This window comes from Lissotriton helveticus, chromosome 3_2 (genome assembly GCF_964261635.1).
Source record: "Lissotriton helveticus chromosome 3_2, aLisHel1.1, whole genome shotgun sequence".
In the NCBI taxonomy this organism is placed as follows: domain Eukaryota; kingdom Metazoa; phylum Chordata; class Amphibia; order Caudata; family Salamandridae; genus Lissotriton; species Lissotriton helveticus.
The window spans coordinates 182,049,596-182,070,466 of NC_136062.1; the positions used below are offsets into that span (position 1 = coordinate 182,049,596).

Below are 20,871 nucleotides of genomic sequence, written 5' to 3' on the forward strand. Positions count from 1 at the left end.
TCTGACATGATTTCCATGCATGCCTGGACTCCATGGGTCTGTCAACCACGTTAAGAATCACTTGTCTAGGGGGCAGCATGGCAGAGTAAGACGTGCTTTTGCCGAGCTCCGGCAGAAAGCACTATCCGACGATTAATCAGGCGACCCGCAGACCCAGAGAACATTTGCTTTTATTCCCTGAAAGTCGAATAGTGCTCTGGTATCGGCAGTCTATAAAGACTGCTGTCAGCCGGATCACGAAATGAGCTGGTGAGCGTGACCGCACTCAAAATGGCGCCGAGGAAGAGCTGAACTGGCCCGGAGCCTCTGGGGCTCGGTGCGGGGCCGTTGAGTTGTGGCCACCCGGGGACCAGCGTCAGAAGATGTATCGACCTCCGTACCCCTCCTGGGCTAGCTGCCATTGCGCTGTGCGAGGCGGGTCCACGCGACCCGGAATATCATTGAGGGCCAGGGCCCCCATACCCCCTCCCTTCGGGAGTGCACAGGAAGAACACTGAAGACCCGGGACGTGGGGTAAATGTGCCGGACACCCGCAGGACCAAGGCGTGCTCCTCGACCCTGAGTGCTCCAGGAGGCGAGGGGGCACTGTTCTGCCTGAAGGAGAAGCCTAGGAGAAGTGAAGCCCAGGGTGCTGGGGCGCTACGGCACCGCATCTTCGCAGAGGAGGTGAGGCGCCTGGGTGCTCGTGGACGTGGAGGTGGCGTTGGAAGGCCTGAGATTCGAATCGGCCCGGAGAAAGGTTTCGGGAGGTACACCGACCTCCGCAACCCCCCCACCCCTGCAGCAGACACCGGTATGCCACAGGAGCTGAAGTGCTGTCAAACCAGGCGGTACTTTTGGCTTTGAGGTACCGCGCGGGCCCTGACCCCCCTCCCCCCCTCTTCTGTGAAGTGCCACCCCGAGAGAATGCCGGAGGCCTAGAACACCAGAGGCCAACACTGGACGGTGAGTGGCTGCGGCGGGCTCGGCGACCCCCGGGTGAGCTGAAACGGGGGGTGCTGTCCCGCCTAATGGTGGGGGATTGCGACACAGCAGATGTGCGGTGGGAGCAGGGCCTTGGGTGACTGCAAGCGGAGCCCGGGGACAGGAAGGGCCCCACGCCGTGAAGAAGCCTATCTGGGGTGCTGGTTAGCCCGACTGAGGCCTGGCTCGAGGTGTGCCCGCACTGTTGACGCATATACAAAAGGGAGGCAGGGAGGCTGGAGACAGGGGCGGAGTGCCTCCTCCTCTACCCCCCCACCCCCCACCAGCAGCTGGATAACACCATGCCGGGCCCCATAGTACAATCCCTGCTGAGCCAGGCCCGGTCCGATTGAGGGGACTAGACACAAGAACTCTTGGGCCCGTCACGTTAGCTGAAAGGTCTATATCACCAGGGTGCCTGAGGAGAGTCTTGACAGTGCCAGATACATCTGGATAAGTGGGCTGAGCACCCTGTCATGGGTATCCGTGGGCTGGAGTCACTGGAGACGGAGGGGTGAGTCCCTGCCCCCCTGATCGATCCATTTGCTGTTTGGACCCACTTCCCCTCCCCCACTCATAAGCGACACTCCAACACGATCCCATTCAGCGATATTAAACATGGGCAATGACAGAGACTCGGACCCACAGCGCCAGGGGAAAATAGACTGTTCTACGAAGGTCATCACCCCCCCTCCGGAGGAACGAACTGCCGCCCGTTCCGACACGACACTCTTCTCCAGGCGATCCACTCCTCCAGGATGGCACTCGAGGGGAAAATAGGTGCAGTGGGCACGAAGGTGACGCTCCTGCGACAGGATCTGCGGAACTTGGCAGCCAGGGTAACAGAGTTAGAGAATAGATTGGGAGAGGCGGAGGATACACTCCCAAGATTTTCGTAAGGGTATGACAGACTTGCAATCATCGCATAAAAATTTACAGTGGCCTGTACACGATGCGGAAAACAGGGCACGCCACAATAACCTCTGCTTTGTGGGCTTTAGAGAAGGAATCAAGGGATCAAACATGCCAGAGTTTCTTCATTCTTGGCTCCTGCGCATATTTCCGAAGGACAAATTCTCCACCTGCTTTGTCATAGAAAGAGCACACAGGGCGTTGATGGCCCGACCACCTGTAGGAGCACAGCCACGCCTGTCATAGCTTGCTTTTTAAATTTTCTTGACAGGAACATGATCCCTAGGAAAGCTAGGAAGCTCGGGGAGATCGGACATGAAAATGCACGCATAATGATCTTCGCTGACTACAGCAGAGAGGTGCAGAAACAGAGACTCCCCTTTGACTCGGTGAATGCAAAACTGCGAGAGCATGAGATCTAATACATGCTACTCTTCCCTGCAAAACTGAAAGTGATGTTCCTAGGACGATCTAATTTCTTCCAGACACCGGAAGATGCATGGCTTATGCTGGAACGGCCGGAGATACCACTGCGTCACAATCAGTCATCAGCGGGAGATGCCGGGCGGTCCCCGGGCCCACAAAGATCGTTGAGACCCCGATAAGTTAGCAAAGACTGCATTCGGGAGGCAACCCCCTATGCACCAAGAGACACTGGCAGACCCCGAAGGCACAGTGGTCGCTCACTAGACTCACCTTTCGGCGGGCTCCCTCACTCTCCGTCTTTCCAACCATCCTGACCCGGACACAGAGGCTGAAACCAGAGACACTACCTCCGGAGAGGAGGCGGGACGACGGCCCTCTCTGCACCCATTGGTGGCGGAAATAGTGTCAATAGAGCAAGACGCAGCAACGGACGCCCTGGCTTCACAGGGGGAACCACCGGACTCGCATTCGTGAACATGGGCTTGCGAGGTTGACCGTGGAACCAAGGTGAGTCTCCGGAGTATGCCTGTTGGACACTCACACCCCCTTCCTTGCTGCTCCACCTGCTGAAACCTGCAGATTGGTAGAAGACCCTCACTGTACCGCGGGCGAGAGGCCTGGAGTAGCTACGGACTTGGGCTCCCTGTAGCCCTTTTTTTTCTATTTCCTTTTCACTCTTCTGAGCCTTTCTCTTTATCTGTCTAGCTTTCTTCTTTCTTGACGCAGAAATTTCTTTTCTTTGGTCCTCCACTGTTAGGGGGCGTCTTTTCTGAGAACTTTTGGGAATGCTACAGGAGTTGGAACTTGTGGCGTAAGTTGCGTTTGGGAGGACGATAGACCTCCACCACCCTAAGGCTCATCCTCGAGCGACAGGCGGGGGATACGACATCGGTGAGGATGTAGGTGGGGTGAGGGGTTGAGACTGGTGGGTTTTCAACAGTTCTTATTGTTTGGTTTGTTCTATTTTGTTATGTTTCGTTGCACTGCAGTCACAAACTTACAACAGTGTGTGCAATCACCCACTTCCCCCGCGCGGGGCATAACATAACCATCCGTGCTCATGGGTCCAGTGATTGACCATAGGCACCCCGGGAATCGTTCGGAGATTGGCCCCTTCGCTGTACTCACCTGGAACGTGAATGGCCTGGGGGATAGAATTGAGAGTGTGTTGTGTCCTCGTATGTTAAACGGGTTCACCCAGACGTGGTCCTCCTACGGGAGACCCACCTTGGGGGCACAAAATGCAGGTTTCTGTCGAGGGGAGCCTACACAGTTCTAGCGTATGCGGGGTACGCCTATGGTTCTCGGGGTGTAGCCATTCTGATAAAAAAGTCCCCCCCCTACAAGGTGACACGTACATGGACGGACCCCCAGGGAACATACTTGGGAGTGACAGGCAATGGGGGAGACGGAAGGTAACTATTGTATCAATTTATGCCCCTCAAGTTATAGACAAGGACTCTCCATGGGGTGACAGATATTTTACTGGAAACACTGGGTACTTCTTGGGGGCGATTTTAACGATGTTATGTCCGTTCCTTAGGACCGTTCCGGGGACCACGATGACCCCCCCACCCCCACCAGACTACACACTTGGCTCGACTGACAGACACCCTCGGTTTGGTGGACGTGTGGAGATACTATTCTGGGGCACACAGGGTTCACTCAAAAACTGGACTACGTCTTTTTTCCCAGAGGTGCCTTTGGGAACATCTACAAGGCGGAATATCTGGCCCGTGGAATCTCTGACCACTCACCCCTGCTTGTTAAGGGGGAGGGAGGCCCCGGGTGGGGCAAGGGAATTGGAGGCTATTGGTCTGGGATCTGCAGAACAAAAAGGTGTTACAGGGACTCCGATCGGGCACGAATGTTTATGTTGCCAAAAATCTGGGTACGGTGCAGTCGGGCGTTCTATTGTGGGAGGCCTATAAGACGGTGCTACGCCATAGGGCCCAAAATCGAATAGCTTGGGAAAAGCGGAAGGCACAAGAGGAGCTAGCCACTTTGGAAACTCAAATTCTGACTCTAGAACAGCGCTACCTCACAGGCAAAGACCCACAGGTTCTCCGAAAACTGACAGACACGCAACAGCACTACAGGGCTCTGGCTACAGAAGAGGCTTAAACGCAGGCACAGGCGACCCTTCATAGGTTATATGATGTGGGGGATAAGTCTGGCGAGCTATTGACTTGGCTTAGTCGCAAGGAAGTGGAAGCCCTGTGAGTGGAGAAAGTAGTAGATCACCAGGGAAGGATGCTGACTGGAGATGCACAAATAGTACGGATGTTTGTCTCCTATTTTCAGAATTTCTTTAAGGCCCCGGAGCTGGGAACCCCGTCAGAGATTTTAACATACCTGGAAACTATCCAGACCTCGAGGCTGGATGACGATGAGAGGGAAGGGCTGGAATCAGACATAACGGTTGACGAACTTAAAGACACAATAGCTAAATTGCATCCTGGGAAGTCCACAGGTCCAAACGGACTCCCTGCGGAATTTCATGAGAAAGGAGCAGACCTTTTGGCTGTGCACCTCTTGTCGCTGTTCCGAGACGCGGCTCAGGACGGGGTCTTACCTCTAGATCTCCGAATGACCACGATTATCCCCATCTGCAAACCGGGGAAACCCCCAGAAGATTGGGCTATCTATCGCCCAATCTCCCTCCTCAACATAGAGGTCAAACTCCTGGCGACTATACTGGCTCTGCGTCTCCGTCAGGTCATTACGGCCCTGGTGCATCGAGACCAGACTGGTTTCCTACCGAGCCGGGCGACTAGACAAAACTTGCGAAGGACCCACAATTGGCTCATGGAGGTGCAGGATCGGGAAGAACCCCATATGGTCCTCTCCTTAGACGCTGAAAAAGCGTCTCACGCTGTGCATTGGCTTTTTCTAGAGACTACTCTAGTTTTTTTGGGGGGGTTTTGCAGAGTTTTATATAGCGCGAACTAGACCCGAACCGAATCAGGTATCAGAGCGCTTTACATAGCACCAGTTACGTTACATGAGGACGGACACAGATTCATTTTAGGCATGGTGAGATTAAGTGATTTGCCCAGAATCACAGGAGGTTTTGGCGTTGTTACCGAGACTCGAACCCAGATACCCAAGTCCGAGGTCGAGCGCCCTAGCCATTAGGCCAACTCCTCTCCCCTTAAGTTAAGTTTGGCATTGGCCCCAAGTTTCGACAATGGATCGGCCTCCTGTACGTGGACCCTCGCGCTCAGTTTAAGGTGAATTGACTACTGTCCGTCGACTTTCCCATCAGACAGGGAACCCGGCAGGGGTGTCCGCTGTCCCCCCTACTTTTCGCCCTCACAATAGAAATAGTAGCATGCGAGATTCGACAGAATGCGGAGATACGAGTGTTCCAAATCTTACCGGCTGACGTGAGGGAAGAAAAGATTTCACTCTATGCAGACGACATCTTGTTATGTTACCTGACCGGATGACCCCGCCCTGTTTGAGCTCATGGGCAGACACAGGTCCGTTTCGGGGTATGCCATAAACTGGCATAAATCGATCATTAATAGCCCAAGAGTCCGGGCGGTTTGGCCATCTCTTCCTGGAGCCCTTCAGGTAGCACAGACATGGTTTACATATTTGGGGATTTATCTCACTACGGACAGAAAACTCTCATATCAAAATAATATTCAGCGGGTCATAACTAACTCTGCAACTGACTTGCTGAGGTGGAAAGCAATCCCTCTCACGATTCTTGGTCGGTGTTCAAAATGATCACCCTCCGTTTCCTATATGCCCTCCAAAATGAGTATTCCCCATCTCCAGGCCGACGTTCCAGGTGATAGACGCGGATTTGCGCTCCCTGCTGTGGCTCGGGAAGCAACTGAGGCTTGCACTAAGCATTCTACAGCGGAACCAATATAATGGAGGGATATCCTTGCCAGATATTAAGGCCTACTATTGGGCGGAACATTTGACACCGGTGAACGAATGGATCCACACTTCGGCAGGTCACCCCACCTAAAGGCTAGAGAAAGACACCATGGCACATCGTACATGCTTATATTTCCTTTATAGGGGCGAGGTAGGGCTCGCCTACTCTCGGCCACACAGGTAACACTAGAAGTCTGGGACAGAGCGACTAAGGTAATGGGTTGGGCATGCAAAGCAACAAAGCAGACACCGATCTGGCACTGCACCTGGTTGAAGGAGCTCCACAAACTTAGGGGCTTTGGGGGATGGGATGCCATAGGCATCTCCACTGTAGGCGACGTAGTGGCCAAGGGAGAACTAAAAAATGTCAGGACACTAGCGACAGAGTTTGGTATACACTGTACCCACGTTTTTGAATATGCGCAGCTGAGACATGCATGGGCAGCTAAAAGCTCCCTATCCTCTTCTCTGCCGGACTATGCGCCTATTGCAGGAACAGGTATCCCACAAGGCAGTCTCCCTAACATACAAGACCCTGAATAATACCATGCCAGACAGACTGGGGAAATTGAGGGAAACATGGGAACAGAACCTGGGTGCGTTAGAAACAGTTGACTGGTAGGCGGCCCTGATGCACCACAGAGAAGTGGCCATTAAATCTTGTCTTCAACTCATCCAATATAAGATACTGCACAGAGTATACTACGATAGGGCTCGACTCCATCGTATGGGTTGAGCCAGCGAACCACATTGCGCGAGATGCAGACACTCACAGGGGGACTTTTATCATACTATCTGGGACTGCCCCATCATCCACGCATACTGGGTACAAGTGTTGGGAGAATTGAGCAAAGTATTGGGCGAAACAATGCTTATACATCTGGAACTTCATCCCAGAAGCCGTGTTTATCATGCGACTGATTCTTTTTTTGTTACATACTGGCTTGTTAGAGGTGCTTGCATGTTAGTAATCAAATAGGTCTCTATCAGATTGTCCTCCTGTTGTCCTGTCTACAAACTCAAACGTGAAATACTTGGATATCTGTGATCAATCTTACAGTTGAAAACAAAGCGCAGGCATATCAGCAAGCAAATGCAGTGTGTGTGATTCCTTCATGTGCTGTTACTTTTCACTTCTAAATACCTGCATTGCTGCCACTTTTGCCATCAGCACTGATAATATGCTATTTATGTTTGCACAATTACATTACCCATAAAGCATGTTAAAAGTATACTTATTATGAGCAATAGCCAGCCACTGGGGAAGGTAAGGTCCTGTAGACTCCTGTCCTATGGCTCACAGATGAAGGGCACATGTTCCTTGTTGACTTTGAACAATTGATGGTGAGTCTGAGAGCTCACCCTGGGCCTGTTTGTTCCCTCTTATAGATTGGAAGAAACTGTGAAGGCCATTGATTCTGGAATCCTGGGCAAGTCACCAAGAACAACCGATATGAAGGGCGAGCAAGAAAGGGAGTTGGTGAACCCCAATATTTTCCAGCCAGCACCTGTGGTCAGTTTCTCAATTACATCTGCGATGCTTTGGGCCAGTGTTTGCATTTTAACTATTTTCTTGCAGGTGTACTATTGCTTTGTTCAATTTTTTTTGTAAAAGCTAGTAGTAGCCAATTTGATTGCCTTTGTTGTTCGTATTTGCCATTTCTATAGCTAACTGGGACTACTAGAGAACCATTTTGTGTGTGAGCATAACTATTCATCAGCATCAGTGTGCAGATATAAGTAGGAAAAATAGCAATTTGTGACAACATTTTCATCTAAAATGTTCTGCCATGATGGTTTATTTACAAAAGTAATATCCCATTATCTGTCAGACCCTTCTGATTACAGAGATTTTTAGTGATTGTTGGTTGTCCAAAAACATGTGATACCTGGAGCCAACATCTGAGCTAATGCTGCTGATAAGGATTTTTTTTGTGTGTCGACATAGGAGCAATTCATGTAGTAAAATCCTAACTAAAAATTAGAAAATGGGTATGAATGAAACCTGTGCATTTTTTAAAAGTGCCCAAGATACTAAGTTAGGCATAGTGTTTATTTGTACAACTCAGAATTTTGGATTGACCATATTATCATGATTCAGAGGAACTTTTACTAAATGCATTTCTTCTCGCAAACTAGTTTATATTTGGAAGACAACATGGAGAGAGATTCATTCAATTATTACAAATGTTCTACTATTGTGTTTTCCCATGTTTCTCCCAATTAAAATCTGTACTCCTCTTGTATGGGTGGGTCTATCGCCTGCGGATTTACAGTGGTGTCCTTCTGTGTATATAGTCTCAGGCTGCATACATAGCAAGTGGAGATCTTGCACAGCAGAAACATCTTGATGCTGTAAAAAGCTATTTTGATATGTACTGCCTAAATAGCAGCATCCCTTTTTACAGCATCAAGAACTCCTCCACAGCTATGTTCCTCCCAGTAGTATAAATCTCTGGAAGCATGGCAGACAAATGTTTGAAAGGACACATTTTGACCTGTCACTGTTTGGATGGTTCCGGGAGAGTGCTGTAGAGTTATAACTGAAATAAACCATGCGCTTCAGAATCAAAAACCTGTCTGTGATCATGACTGGTGCGATACTAGGTGTTGCCCAAACCATACAAATAGACTAGTACGATTGTGCTATTAGTTTGTACACTATTTCCTTGTTGAGTATAAAGCCCAGAAATTGTTCCCATTTCTGAAGTGAAGTGGGAGTCCACTGGTGTGCCCTAGAATGAGCTTCTAGTGAGCCTCCATGCTCCCTCAGGAACAATTTGACATGCAGTTTTGTCAAGGAAGGCATCATCCAGAAAAAGAAGCAAATGAAAGGAGACAAAAAATAGCAGTATTGACTGTGCTTCCTGCATCTGCAATTTATGAAGATGTTTTGTGCCTGAATTTCATTAGGAGGCTGCCAAGTGAGCACTTTTGTTTTGGTTGAGGAAGTATCTGCCTGCACTTCAGATTGGGCTACCCTGCCACCGTCTCTCAGATGCACAGATTGTGCTTGCAAATAGATTGCCATAGCCATGTTCTTCAGTATCACTGCAAGACAAGTCCTCGTCTGATGCAACTCCACCGACTGAAAAATAATTTCTGTTCTATTATCCTTTTCCTCAGATGTTGTCGCAGTACCAGAACCTTTCTCAGAGCTCCATTCTTTGGGTTAGGGCCTGGGAATCAGCCATCCAACAAGAGCCCTTCTCTGTTCACCATTGTATACTTTCCTCCTTAAATACTGTGCCCTTTGTAGAAAACAGGGGCACTCGTAGAAATGAATGCTGTTTGTGTGATGAGCTGAAATTGAGAATATAATGCTGTGCGAGTGAGTATACTAAAGAAGGCAGAGAGAAAACCAGTTTTCTCAATACAATGAAACTGATGACTTTTCTTTCACCACTCTCTAATGTAAGTAATTTCTCCAAAGAAGCTAAAGGAGGACAAAAATGTAACAAAAAGAGAGAAAAGTATCATTGCAACTAGCAAAACGCATAAGACAAATAAAAATAAATTTTTATTATAAGAATGCACATAGTAGTCTGTAGCAATGAAGGGAACTACTTTGTGAAATGTGTTCCTTTTGAAAAGATAGAATACCTTCACTCAGATGTTAGCCACCGACTGAAGTGGGCTGATCCAGTGCTTCTGCTGTAGGCTTTAATAGGTGGAAGCAAAAGTAAATACAATAGCAGAGCAATGGGGAAAGTGGGCTGACCCATTGTCCCTTATGTACCGTGTTGGGGGGAAGCAAAATGTGAATGATATATTGCCTCGTCAGTGGTTGGGGGCTGACAGGTCACCCTCTGCTGTGCTTGGCATTAGCTGTGGGGCACCGTTGAAAACAATGATTCTCCCATTTCCAATGGTGCTCCAAGTCAAGATTGCTCCCTGCGAGGCAGAATTGGGGTGGGGATATTTGTCTAGATTCATTTTACTTCATGCTATAGCCAAGCTTCAACTGTAGGAGAATATCCTTAGAGCCAGGACATGGCAACTTAATGTTTAGTTAGGAGTAGATCTCAACAATTTTGTTGGTTGGCTGAATTCAAGGACAAATGACATTAAATTCAGCTGCACGGCATCAAATAAATCCATCACATTTTTGGATGTCAAAGTTGAGCCATATGAAGGGGGCCTTAGTACCACCTTATTTCGCAAAGCAACGGATAGGAATAAAGCCTTGCACTTCACAAGTAATCATCCACGGGGCCTGAGACAGAACCTACCGTTTGGGCAATTTCTAAGGATTAGCAGAAATTGCTCAAAGAAAGAGGAATATTTTGAACATGCTGGCCAACTAAAGGAACGTCTTCTTCAAAGAAGTTACCCTAAAAAACTTCTTAAAAACTCTCTCAAAAGAGCCTGATGGACGCCACGTGAAACATTGTTGGAGAGGAAGGTCAAACCTGACCTAAAAAGACTGGTATGTGTTTCAACCTTTTGCCCAGCAGCTAACCAACACAAAAAACTAATAACATCAAATTGGCACTTACTCAAAGATTTACATGAGGACTTTGCAGCCCCCCCTTTATTCGCCTACAAGAAGGAGAAAAGTGTGGCTAACCATATCGTGAGGGCAGCCCTTCCAATCGAAAACGTGCCTACATTGAGAAGCCTATTTGGGTTACCTCCGACAACTGGACATCATAAATGTGGGACTTGCAAATGCTGCGATGAAACAATTGAAAATTCAGTTTTTTCCTTTGAAAACATCAATTGGAAGCATGAAACCTTCACCAACTGTAAGACAAGAAATGTGGTGTATGCTATCGTTTGCCCCTGTCCCATGTTATACATAGGGAAAACAACCCAAGAAGTGAGACAAAGAATAACGCAGCATAAATCAAGAATTCGCAGAGGAGTCGGAAATGCCCCCTTAGTCAACCATTGGGTGGGCAAGAATCATGAAAAAAACGATTTAAAATGGACAGTCTTATCCAAAATTGAGAGAGACCCACGAGGAGGTGATTTGGATGCAAGACTTTGCCAGCGAGAAGCGCTGTTAATAATGAAATTTGATACAGCAGTAAGTGGACTCAACGAGATTTCAGAAATATATAAACCTAGTTCATAAACTTCCTGCACTTGGGCACACTGATCAGTTTCCAACCACCCCCACATTTCTAACTGTTTTCCACTTATGGCATCCATAAGACTACAATTCCCAGGATTCCTTGGGGCGCCGCTATACCTACAGGAAGTAACACTCGCAATCATCACAACATTCAAGCGACTGAAGGAGCTGGAGCAAGTTGACTGTGAGGAGCGCAACCGTGACCATCAGCGGTAAGGGGGGAATAATCTAGCATAGTTCGGACAGCCTAAGTATTGAGCCGGAATACGAGTGGTTACACGCTATTTGTTTTTCGCCGACAGCGAACTAACAAACAAACGCTGATTCGACGAGACGGATTCAAGACAGCGGGGCTGCAAAGAGAAGGAAACCGACCAAATTCAATAAAAACCCGCACACAAAACGGGTAAGCCTAACAATAACGTATGCAGTAAGTGTGTGTAGAACTTATATGGTCTGAATCTGGAGTCTATAAACAGTGTATGTATGTGTCTTCTTCCAGCTCCTCCCTGATCTCTGTGTTGGAATACAACTTTCTTACCTTTTCGGATTTGGAGCCTTGACCCAAGAATGGAGGTAGGCTGAGGGGAGCAAGGTGTCGGATAGGGTGTGGCATAAGTCTCTTAGCACAGATTAGAATTCTAAAGTGATGTTTTCTTCTGTTCTTTTTAGTAAACTTTGGTCCTGAGGAGAACCCTGGCATTAGCAGGGTTTGAAACGCGTCGACCAACCCGATCCCGGTCACTTTGAAACACTTGACCCACAATTATATTTGTAAATAGCAAGAAGATTGTTGCTTTTTCTTTGAACTTCACAAAGAACTGTTTATTGACCAAAAAACAGGATTTATTTATGTTTTTGTATAGTATCGTTGACACCGGGATCAGTATGTGTATGTATATGTATGAGTAGCAGTATGAATGTACGGCCAAGAGTGCTTGAAGTTGACAGCGTGTGTAATTTGTTGTTTATATTAACTTCTCATCTCTGTATATAAATGTACATAGGGTGTTTGTATTTCCATGCACAAAACAAGTATGTGTTAAAAATTTAAATAACATTTGAAAAAGAAGCAATAAAAATGTATATGTTGCAGGTTTCCATGTTACATTCATGACAACCATTTCTTAGATCAAGTGTTTCAAATTTAGGTTCTCAGCACTGGCAATTGTATTGTTTCGTTAGTTAGGAGTAGCAGCATAGCTAAGCACTTAATATTAACTTAAAATTCTGAACCTAATTGTAAAGCTCCACGAGGGGAATTACGCGAGGGTCAGATGGGGATCACAGGGCCAGTTAACAGATAGGGTTCCTGTGAGGAGAGGAGTACGCCAGGGCTGTGTCATGGCTCCGACCCTCTTCTCCCTATTTGTGAATGGAGTGGTGGACCATCTGAAGGGGGAGGAGGCGGATGCCCCATCCCTGGCGGGGGAAAGAATCCCCACCTTACTCTTCGCCGACGATACCATATTAATCTCCAAATCCCCAGTGGGTTTGCAAAAACTCTTGAACCGGTTTAGCTCCTTCTGTACCAGTCGAGGCTTAACCATCAATACCTCGAAAACTAAATTGATGGCACTCTCCCCCTCCAAAAGATTCAAAAATAACTTCCTGCTCAATGGTGTCCCTCTGGAGTTGGTTGAGTCTTTTGACTATCTTGGTGTCCGGATAAACAGTCGCATGACCTGGAGGGACCACTTGGCAAAAATGTTACTCAGTCACCAAAAAGTATCTGGGGTGACTTTGAGGGAGCTCCGTGAATCAAGTAGCAAACCTGTCTCCATGGCCATTTATGAGGGTCAGATTCTCCCGGCGGCACTATATGGCTCCGAACTCTGGGGGTTTGAAAATGTTTCTGAGCTATCGAAAGCGGAAAACAATTTTCTAAGGAAGGTGGTGGCTCTTCCTATCTCCACCCCATTGATTCCCCTGAGAATAGATCTGGGTAGAAGAGCACTAAAGGACTTGGTAAGGTTACGCCCGTTGCTCTTTTGGACCCGTCTAAGAAGAACTGAGGAGCTTGCAAAATATGCTGAAGGGTTGGACGATCTTCTTCTACTGGACACGGGGAAAAAAATAGGATGGCTGAATAAATTGAAAGACTTGGCTCTTAACCTGGGGCTAAGAGATGCATGGGAGTCTCAATCACCGCCACCCAAGGAAGTGATCAAAAAGCTGTATTGGGATTGGGTACAGAGTAATGCGCTGAGGGCCACGGATGGGGGCTCACTCACGGACCAATTTTTGTTATTTAAAAGTGTGAGAAAATTGGAGCCCTTCCTTGACCTGATAACTAAACCTCTAGATCGAGCGCTATACCTAAAATTGCGATATGGGACGCTCCCGGTGCATGATTTCACTGTGAGATGGTCAAACTCTGGTGCCCCCCTGCGCTCATGCCCTGGCTGTGTAGCACCAAAGGAGTCTGTGGCCCACCTATTCTTTGCCTGTCCAGCTTACAAAGGGGCGCGAAAATTTTGGTTGAAACCTGTCTGCAGGGGACTGGGATTGAGGTGCCACAGCCAGGCACTACGTGTACTTTCTACGGACTCTTCATCTTCCACCGTGATTTGCGGGGTGGCAAAATTTTTGGGCAGTGCGTGGACGACGCGCTCCCGCCTACTGAAACTGCATTCGGGGTGACCTACGGTCTGATGTTGTATCCGCTGGTAGCAACTTAGTGACTGTGGTGCACCTCCTTCTTTTATTCATATTTTAATAATTGTCTTGGAGAATTGGTAATGTATATTGTATATGTATTCTTTTATGGTGATCAATTTGCCGAATAAAGATAATTAAAGATAAAGACTTAATATGTTTAGGGAGCTCAGCAACATAGCAAACTAGGGCCAACAGCGGAGGGGACTGCATAGTATATTCTAAAATGTATGAAATTACAGCGAAGCCTTCTGCCAGAAATATTGGATTTAAGATCAAAGTCATGCCAGGTGAATAAAGTCAGTCTTTGGAGACTTGGATATATAGCAGGTATGGTCCACCACAAAACTGATTTTATGCAATCTGGTGTTAAAATAAAAAAGTTGGATAAGCTTGAACTGTAGCTGCTTATGTGCTTTATCGAAGTGGTTGACGTTAGAGCGCAAAATAATTGCCATGATTTTTCAGTGAGTTTATCACCAAATATCCACTTTCAATGTCTTCTTGCTGATAGAGCTGTCCTTTTTTTATTTTTGTTTAATTGATGTATCCTAGCAACCCAGCCTTGGGCCAGTGTTTGTATTTTAACTGTTTCCCTTCAGGTGCCCTGTGGGCATGTTCAGTTTTTGGGTAGGAGCTAGTAGTAAACAATTTATCAACCTTTGTTCAGTCTAGACAAGCGCAGAAAGTCAGAGGGCATGTTGATTAAATGGCCATTTCTTTGAAAATGAGATGTTATTTGATGATATGCTGTCAGTTGCTCCTACTTATGGATGTAACTATTGTGAGATTTGAGATAAGATTTGCATGGTGGTTGTGTCATTTATGGAGTCAACCTTAGCTGGCAAATTTGAGAGGTTTTAGGTTTGATTCATAACAATAACTGTATTATTTTTTAATTTCAGAGTAGTTTATAACTATACATGTAATGACTAACCTAACCATAACTTACTTTTAACAATATCTTTATCAGTAAATGTTTGGATTTTTTAAGCTATAACCCATTCAGATATTATTAACACCAGTAATCCCCCGGCTAAAGCTGTTACCATCAGGGGTACACTGTGGGGTCAGGCCTTTGTTGAGGCCATGCGCCCAACGCGCTGCAGGTAGGCTTCCAGGCTATATGAGCAAATCGATACACATTCTTTTTTCGTATTTTGTGGGTGGTTCTCAAAGAACCAATTTTTGGTTTGGTTTGTATTTAATTTTTTTTTCTTAGTTGCATTTATTGTGTTATTTTAAATTAACTCTGGTGCAACTGTAGTAGAAAACAGCCATAGCATTTTTGTAGTGCCTTTCTATCTTTTCAATCCCATTCCTGGAACTTTGTAGTCTGCACCACATATTTATTTTGCTGTCCATACAATAAATTGTGAAAATGCCAAAATGGGGTTTGTTTTCCTCGTTTGCTTCTTGCAGCTCCTATTTAGAAACCTTTTGTGTTGTTTCTATGTCCTGATTAGCTGCTGTTTGTGGGAGGTTTTCTGTTCTTTATGGTGGACTTTTAATACTCCTTTTCGTGATTCAACTTGAGATCTTCTCTTCGTAAAAGTTTCAAAAGGAGTGTCCACTACGCAACATCTGATTGTGGTGTACTCTCCTTGCATTTGATTTTTTTCCAGGGAAATTAGTGGAAAACTCTCCATTTATGGAGTCCTTTTGAGTTTATCCCTCTATCGTCTCTACAGTACAGACAGGGCTGAGATTGGGAATAGAGCAGTGACTTACAGTAGTAACCACTAAGATCTCCTGCTCTACAGAATGATGAACCTGGCATTTGGTGTGAAACACCAACACTTTATATTTAATGATATGTAAAGTTTCTACCAATGAGAACCTCAGAATTTTTCTAATATTTTTTTTTAAGTCTGCTGACTGCTCCAAGTTTGTGCACTTGAGGAAAAGTTACATCCTCATTGCTGGGAATGTCAGGAGTTTGTGATAAAACCATATACTACATAACAATTTGACCGTAATCCTCACCACCAAAGGCCTGATTCACAAACGGCTTTTGGAAGTTCATAAAGTAGTGTTATGGTACTCCACCCGAGAGGTGTTGGTGGTGCCACTGTAGAAGCCGGGGAGACCTGCTCACGACTGCAAAGTCTGATGACCATTTTCGATGTTCAATATCGACAAGATCCTCAGCATGGTTCTGGCTACCAAACTCCTTCCACTCATGACCAGCTAGTACACCCTGCTCAAGCAGGGTTTATTCCTGGCTGCAACACGGCGCTCATCATTAGGCGCCTTTTGACTCTGATGAAGGCTGATAAAGATGCCCATAGGGAAACAGCTGTATTTGCTGTGCATATAAAAAAAGCCTTTGACACCTTGGAGTGGGATTTTCTATATGGTGTAATGGACTACAGTTAAGATGCAGATTCTTGGCCTGGACTAGGCTGCTATACCCAGACCCCATAGCCAACGTTCGCACAGGCCAAACCATCTCTGAGAGCTATAATGTGGGGCGCGGGACAAAGCAGGGATTTCCCCTGTTGCCCTTACATTTTGCATTGGCCATAGAACCTCTAGCTAGCTATGAGACCAATATCAGGGCCCTCAGATTGGCAATCATCATCACAGCCTTGCCTTACATGTGGACAATCGCTTAACATTCCTTTGAAACATTGACAATAGATTTGGTAGGGGCCAGGGCCCCGCTATAGGAGTTTGGCGTGCTATGTGGACTAAAGGTCAATTGGCAAAAGTCATGGCTGTTCCCTAACGTGGCCAATCGCAACCCCCCTGAGGGTCTAGAGATGTTACAGTGCTAACCCCGATGCCTATCATATCTGGGTGTCAAAATGTTTCACGAACAGTCTGATCTCTTGGATGAGAATGTAGGAATAGCTATTAGGGCACTCAAAACGAGTACTGATTTATGGAAGACGCTTAGTAGTGGGGCGAGTAGCACTGCTTAAGATAGTCACACTCCCTCAATTGTGATATTACTTTGCGGTGCTACAGGTGTGTATCCCCCAAGCTCTATTTCGGGAGCTAATTTGCTGGCCACTACATTCATTTGGGGATCTGGCCACTGAAAGGTGGCACTATCAGCGTTGCAGCGACCGGGACATGAGGGTGGGATGGCTGTACCAGAGTTCAAGTCGTACTTCAGTGCTTCACACAGTGGATGGCGAGCAGGCAAACTCCTGAATGGGCAATGGGGCAGTTTGTCCTAAAGTTTCAGACATTATCAGGTGTTGCTGGGACCGGGGCGTCCATTAGATAGCGACACCCATGATTTTTTAGTAATGCATATTTGCCGGAATTGATGCTTACAGAAGACGCAAGTGCCATACTCGCCCAACATACCCATGATTCTACTAGCAATACTGCCCCTGTGGCGGTAACTGGGGAGGAATCGAGGATTGAACGAATATGGGAGCATTGAAAGTTGGTGACTTGTTCCGTGCTGAACAGCACCTACTGTTTGAGCACTTTCGCTCTGAATTTGATTTACCACATGGTCACTTCCTACTCCACAGGTTCAGTGACGACCGAAATCCTCAAGCACTGGGGGACCGACATGTCATAACCGCTGCCTTTTATAAGTTGTCAATATATTGTTTTGTCATCAGGCACAGTCAAAGGAGTATATAGAGCTTTAGGTAAAGACTTGCTTCGACCCCTAGAATCCCTGAGGACATGTTGAGAGAATGACCTGGGGATTCCTGTACCTGAAGGCAAATGGAAGACCCTCCTGGAAAAGGTACCAAAGGTCTCTAGCAATGCCTGATTCAAATTGATCAATTTCTATATCATACTCCGGGCTTATTAGCCCCAGTGCGGATAAATAGATACTTCAACATGGCTGGAGTGCCTTACCCTGGATGTGGGGAGGTCGGGGTAGAACTTATGTACATGCTGTGGAGCTGCCCCTCCCTGACTGATTACTGGGAAGAGATAATGACGGAGGTTACTGATGTCATCACAAGAGAGGGTTCCTGCTCCGTGGGACAATGCTTTATGAGCTAGTTTCCACACACATTCATGACTAAGGTCACAAGTAGATTTCAGGATTTGATCTTTATACTTGCAAAGATGGAAATTGGCTGACAATGAAAGGCCCTCGAGGGTCACCGTGCTGCCACCTGGCGTAGGGTACTTGAGAGACGGGCGGGATATGAAGGTGGGGTACTGTTGAGGCAAGCTAAATGGGGCAGAGGCTCGCTTGACACAGCCTGAGCTTGAGAAGCACTAGTGGATGCCTTGAAAGACCAAGACGTGCCATCACAAACGACATCCACAGGGGGATCCCTAGACCCTTCCTAGAACTGTGGATGCAAGCACGACCAGATTCCTTACACCAGGAACCCCAATGACTCCCCCACTGGATGTACACACAGGATCTTCCTAATATCTGAATGTATCACAAGCTGGCCCCCCTACGGGCCTCCCTTAACGCGGCGGCCAGACTCCTCACCGGAATGAAAAGAAATAATCACCTCTCCCTTGACCTGAGATCATTAAACTGGCTCCCGTATGAAGCACAAATTCATCCAAAAATCGCTTGCATGACCCACAAAGCAGGGCCGGCCTAAGGCATGTGCAAGCTGTGCACCTGCACAGGGCCGCCAAACCCCAGGGGCCGCCACGCCAATATATATCCTTAGATACATATTTGCGTGGCTTTCCTGGCAGGGATTTGGCGGCCTCGGGCCCCCTACCTACACTCCCTGCTTGGGGCCTCCGTGAGCCTAGAGCCGGCCCTGCACAAAGCTTTACATTTCAACACCCCAAGTTACCTTGCTCAAAAATTGGAACCATCGGACGGCTGTAGGATATCGCGAAGCAACAGCCCATGCTGCTGAAACCACAGATTTTCTGCTAGAAAAAAAACCCTGCTATAGAGCTTTCTCTGGCAGCGCACCGAAACTCTGAAACTCTCTGCCGAAGGAAATCCCTCTGATCCACTCTTCCACCTCCTTCAAATCAGAAGTGAAATCATTCCTAATGTCTAAGTGGTTAGACTAATAGCCGTCTCCACACGAGCTATTGAGTGAACTTACTTGTTGAACTCTCCTTTTGCTGTTCACGTCCTCCCCCGTCTGGTTGCTGAAAGAGTTTAGCGCTCCAGATTTGATACTCTCCTATGTTTATATCTTATGTTCTTTATTACTGTCTTTTACTGATGTGTCCTCTCCTCCCCTCTTGCAAAGCGCTCTGATACCCTGACGGGTCTAGTTCGCGCTATATAAAATGTTATAAATAAATAAATAACAATGGAGCGAATATAGATAAGACTTCACTACCCGATGTACAGATTTTTTTAGCACGACTCAGTGGTAGGAGGGAAGGGTGGGAAGTTTGGGGTATTCTGATATGGAGGTTTTCAGAAAGCATGGATAGACTGGCTTTATTTTACGGCAAATTATTTCACAAACGTGGTTGCTGTTTGAAGATGATGTAAAACTCAATTAAATATGTTTAAAAAATAATAAAGTAGTATTACAGTAGTACTACTTACTACATAATCCAGTACACAAACTTACGGATAGAAAACTCCTCCTCTGCTTCTCCCTTCCTTTTTGTGCCAAGATATCCCACGCTACCTCCACCCTCTAGCCGCACACACTTATATAGTATTTTGTAGTAAATGTAGGAGGAGTCCCTCGTACAGGGGAGTTGTGGGAAAATAGGGGTTAATTCCTTAAAAATGGGAACATTCAGACGGGGGTTGGGAGGGACATGCAAATGTTAACCACAAGCCCACAAAAGAGTCATTGAAGTTCACAGAATACACTTCTTTCTATACACAGCCATAATTGTGTCAAAAAAGGCCTCTAGGAATTCATGTTAAAACAATTAATTTGTTCTGCATTTAATATGTAGCTATATAGTTAGTGATTAAAATATTCAGTATAAGTAATGAATTCTATAATTTTGTAATTTAATAATACACTTAATTTTAACAGCAAGTAAATTAAACTGAGTTTATTTTAAAGTAGATTAAACTAAGTTTACTACGAATTAATTAAAAAAAACAAATGTCCGTGACAGTGGGTATTTATTTTAATTATGGGTTAACATTTATATTAATAAATGTAATATATTTAGATTATTTTATTTAATACACATTTAATTTTAGATGTTAATGTGATGTAACTTATTTGATTAGTTCCAGGTTAATATTACTTAGTTAAAATTATTTTACATTTGAATTTTACATTAACAAATATATTTTTTAAATAAACTTTATTAAATTGCCCTACGTTTTCCAAGAGGGATATTTGGATGAAAAGATACTTGTAAATGTACACCCCACACTGAAAAGAATACTCACATGTAAGTCCCCACTCATCAATGATGATTAGCAAAACAAATTGAGGCATTACACCTAAGTGTAGATTTACACTTTCAGTTTATCTTTATGGATCTTTCCATAAATATCTTGATGTATTCATGCTTTATACATTTTTAATTGCTGCTTAAATGTGTCTTGTAGTTTCAGACGCTGTTTTGAGTCTTCAAACCCTGCAGTATCCGAAAAGGTTTTGTGGACCTGTTTTTCAACTTGAAAGGGAGCCCATCAAGAGACCATGAGTCCTTGCTAAGAATTTTTGGAGAAAAGACTCCTTTATCTTGTAGGTTCAGAAGGCAGTTTGCAAACTGTCCGCTAACTGAGGGTAAAGAAATCTGTAGAACGCAATCTTTTAAAGTTCACCAGACACCGTTTTGTAAAGCTAATTCCTCAAAAGATACCCAACAGATTTTCACCTAACCAAATAAAGGCCCTGCTTTGAGTAAATGTCTCGTGGCATGCAAGGTTTGGTGTCATTCTGTTCGGTAGATTTTTTCTGAAGGGAAAACTTTCCTTTGGGAGCTAAAATAGGACAGGCTTATTTTTTGACTCCTTGCCTCTTCATGTTTTTTCTGATTGACAATTTACATGAAACTTGACAAACCAAAATGTAGTCAGTTTTGCT

The 20,871-nt window shown here is 45.9% G+C and overlaps 1 protein-coding gene across 1 annotated transcript in view; it reads left to right on the forward strand.

Moving 5' to 3' along the window:
- Window positions 1-20,871, forward strand: part of TRIP4 (thyroid hormone receptor interactor 4) — a 624,053-nt gene that overhangs the window by 182,489 nt on the left and 420,693 nt on the right. Inside the window, exon 8 of the mRNA XM_078685000.1 lies at window positions 7,588-7,711. Coding sequence (XP_078541126.1) covers window positions 7,588-7,711 — 124 coding nt within the window. The remainder of the gene's footprint in view (window positions 1-7,587; window positions 7,712-20,871) is intronic.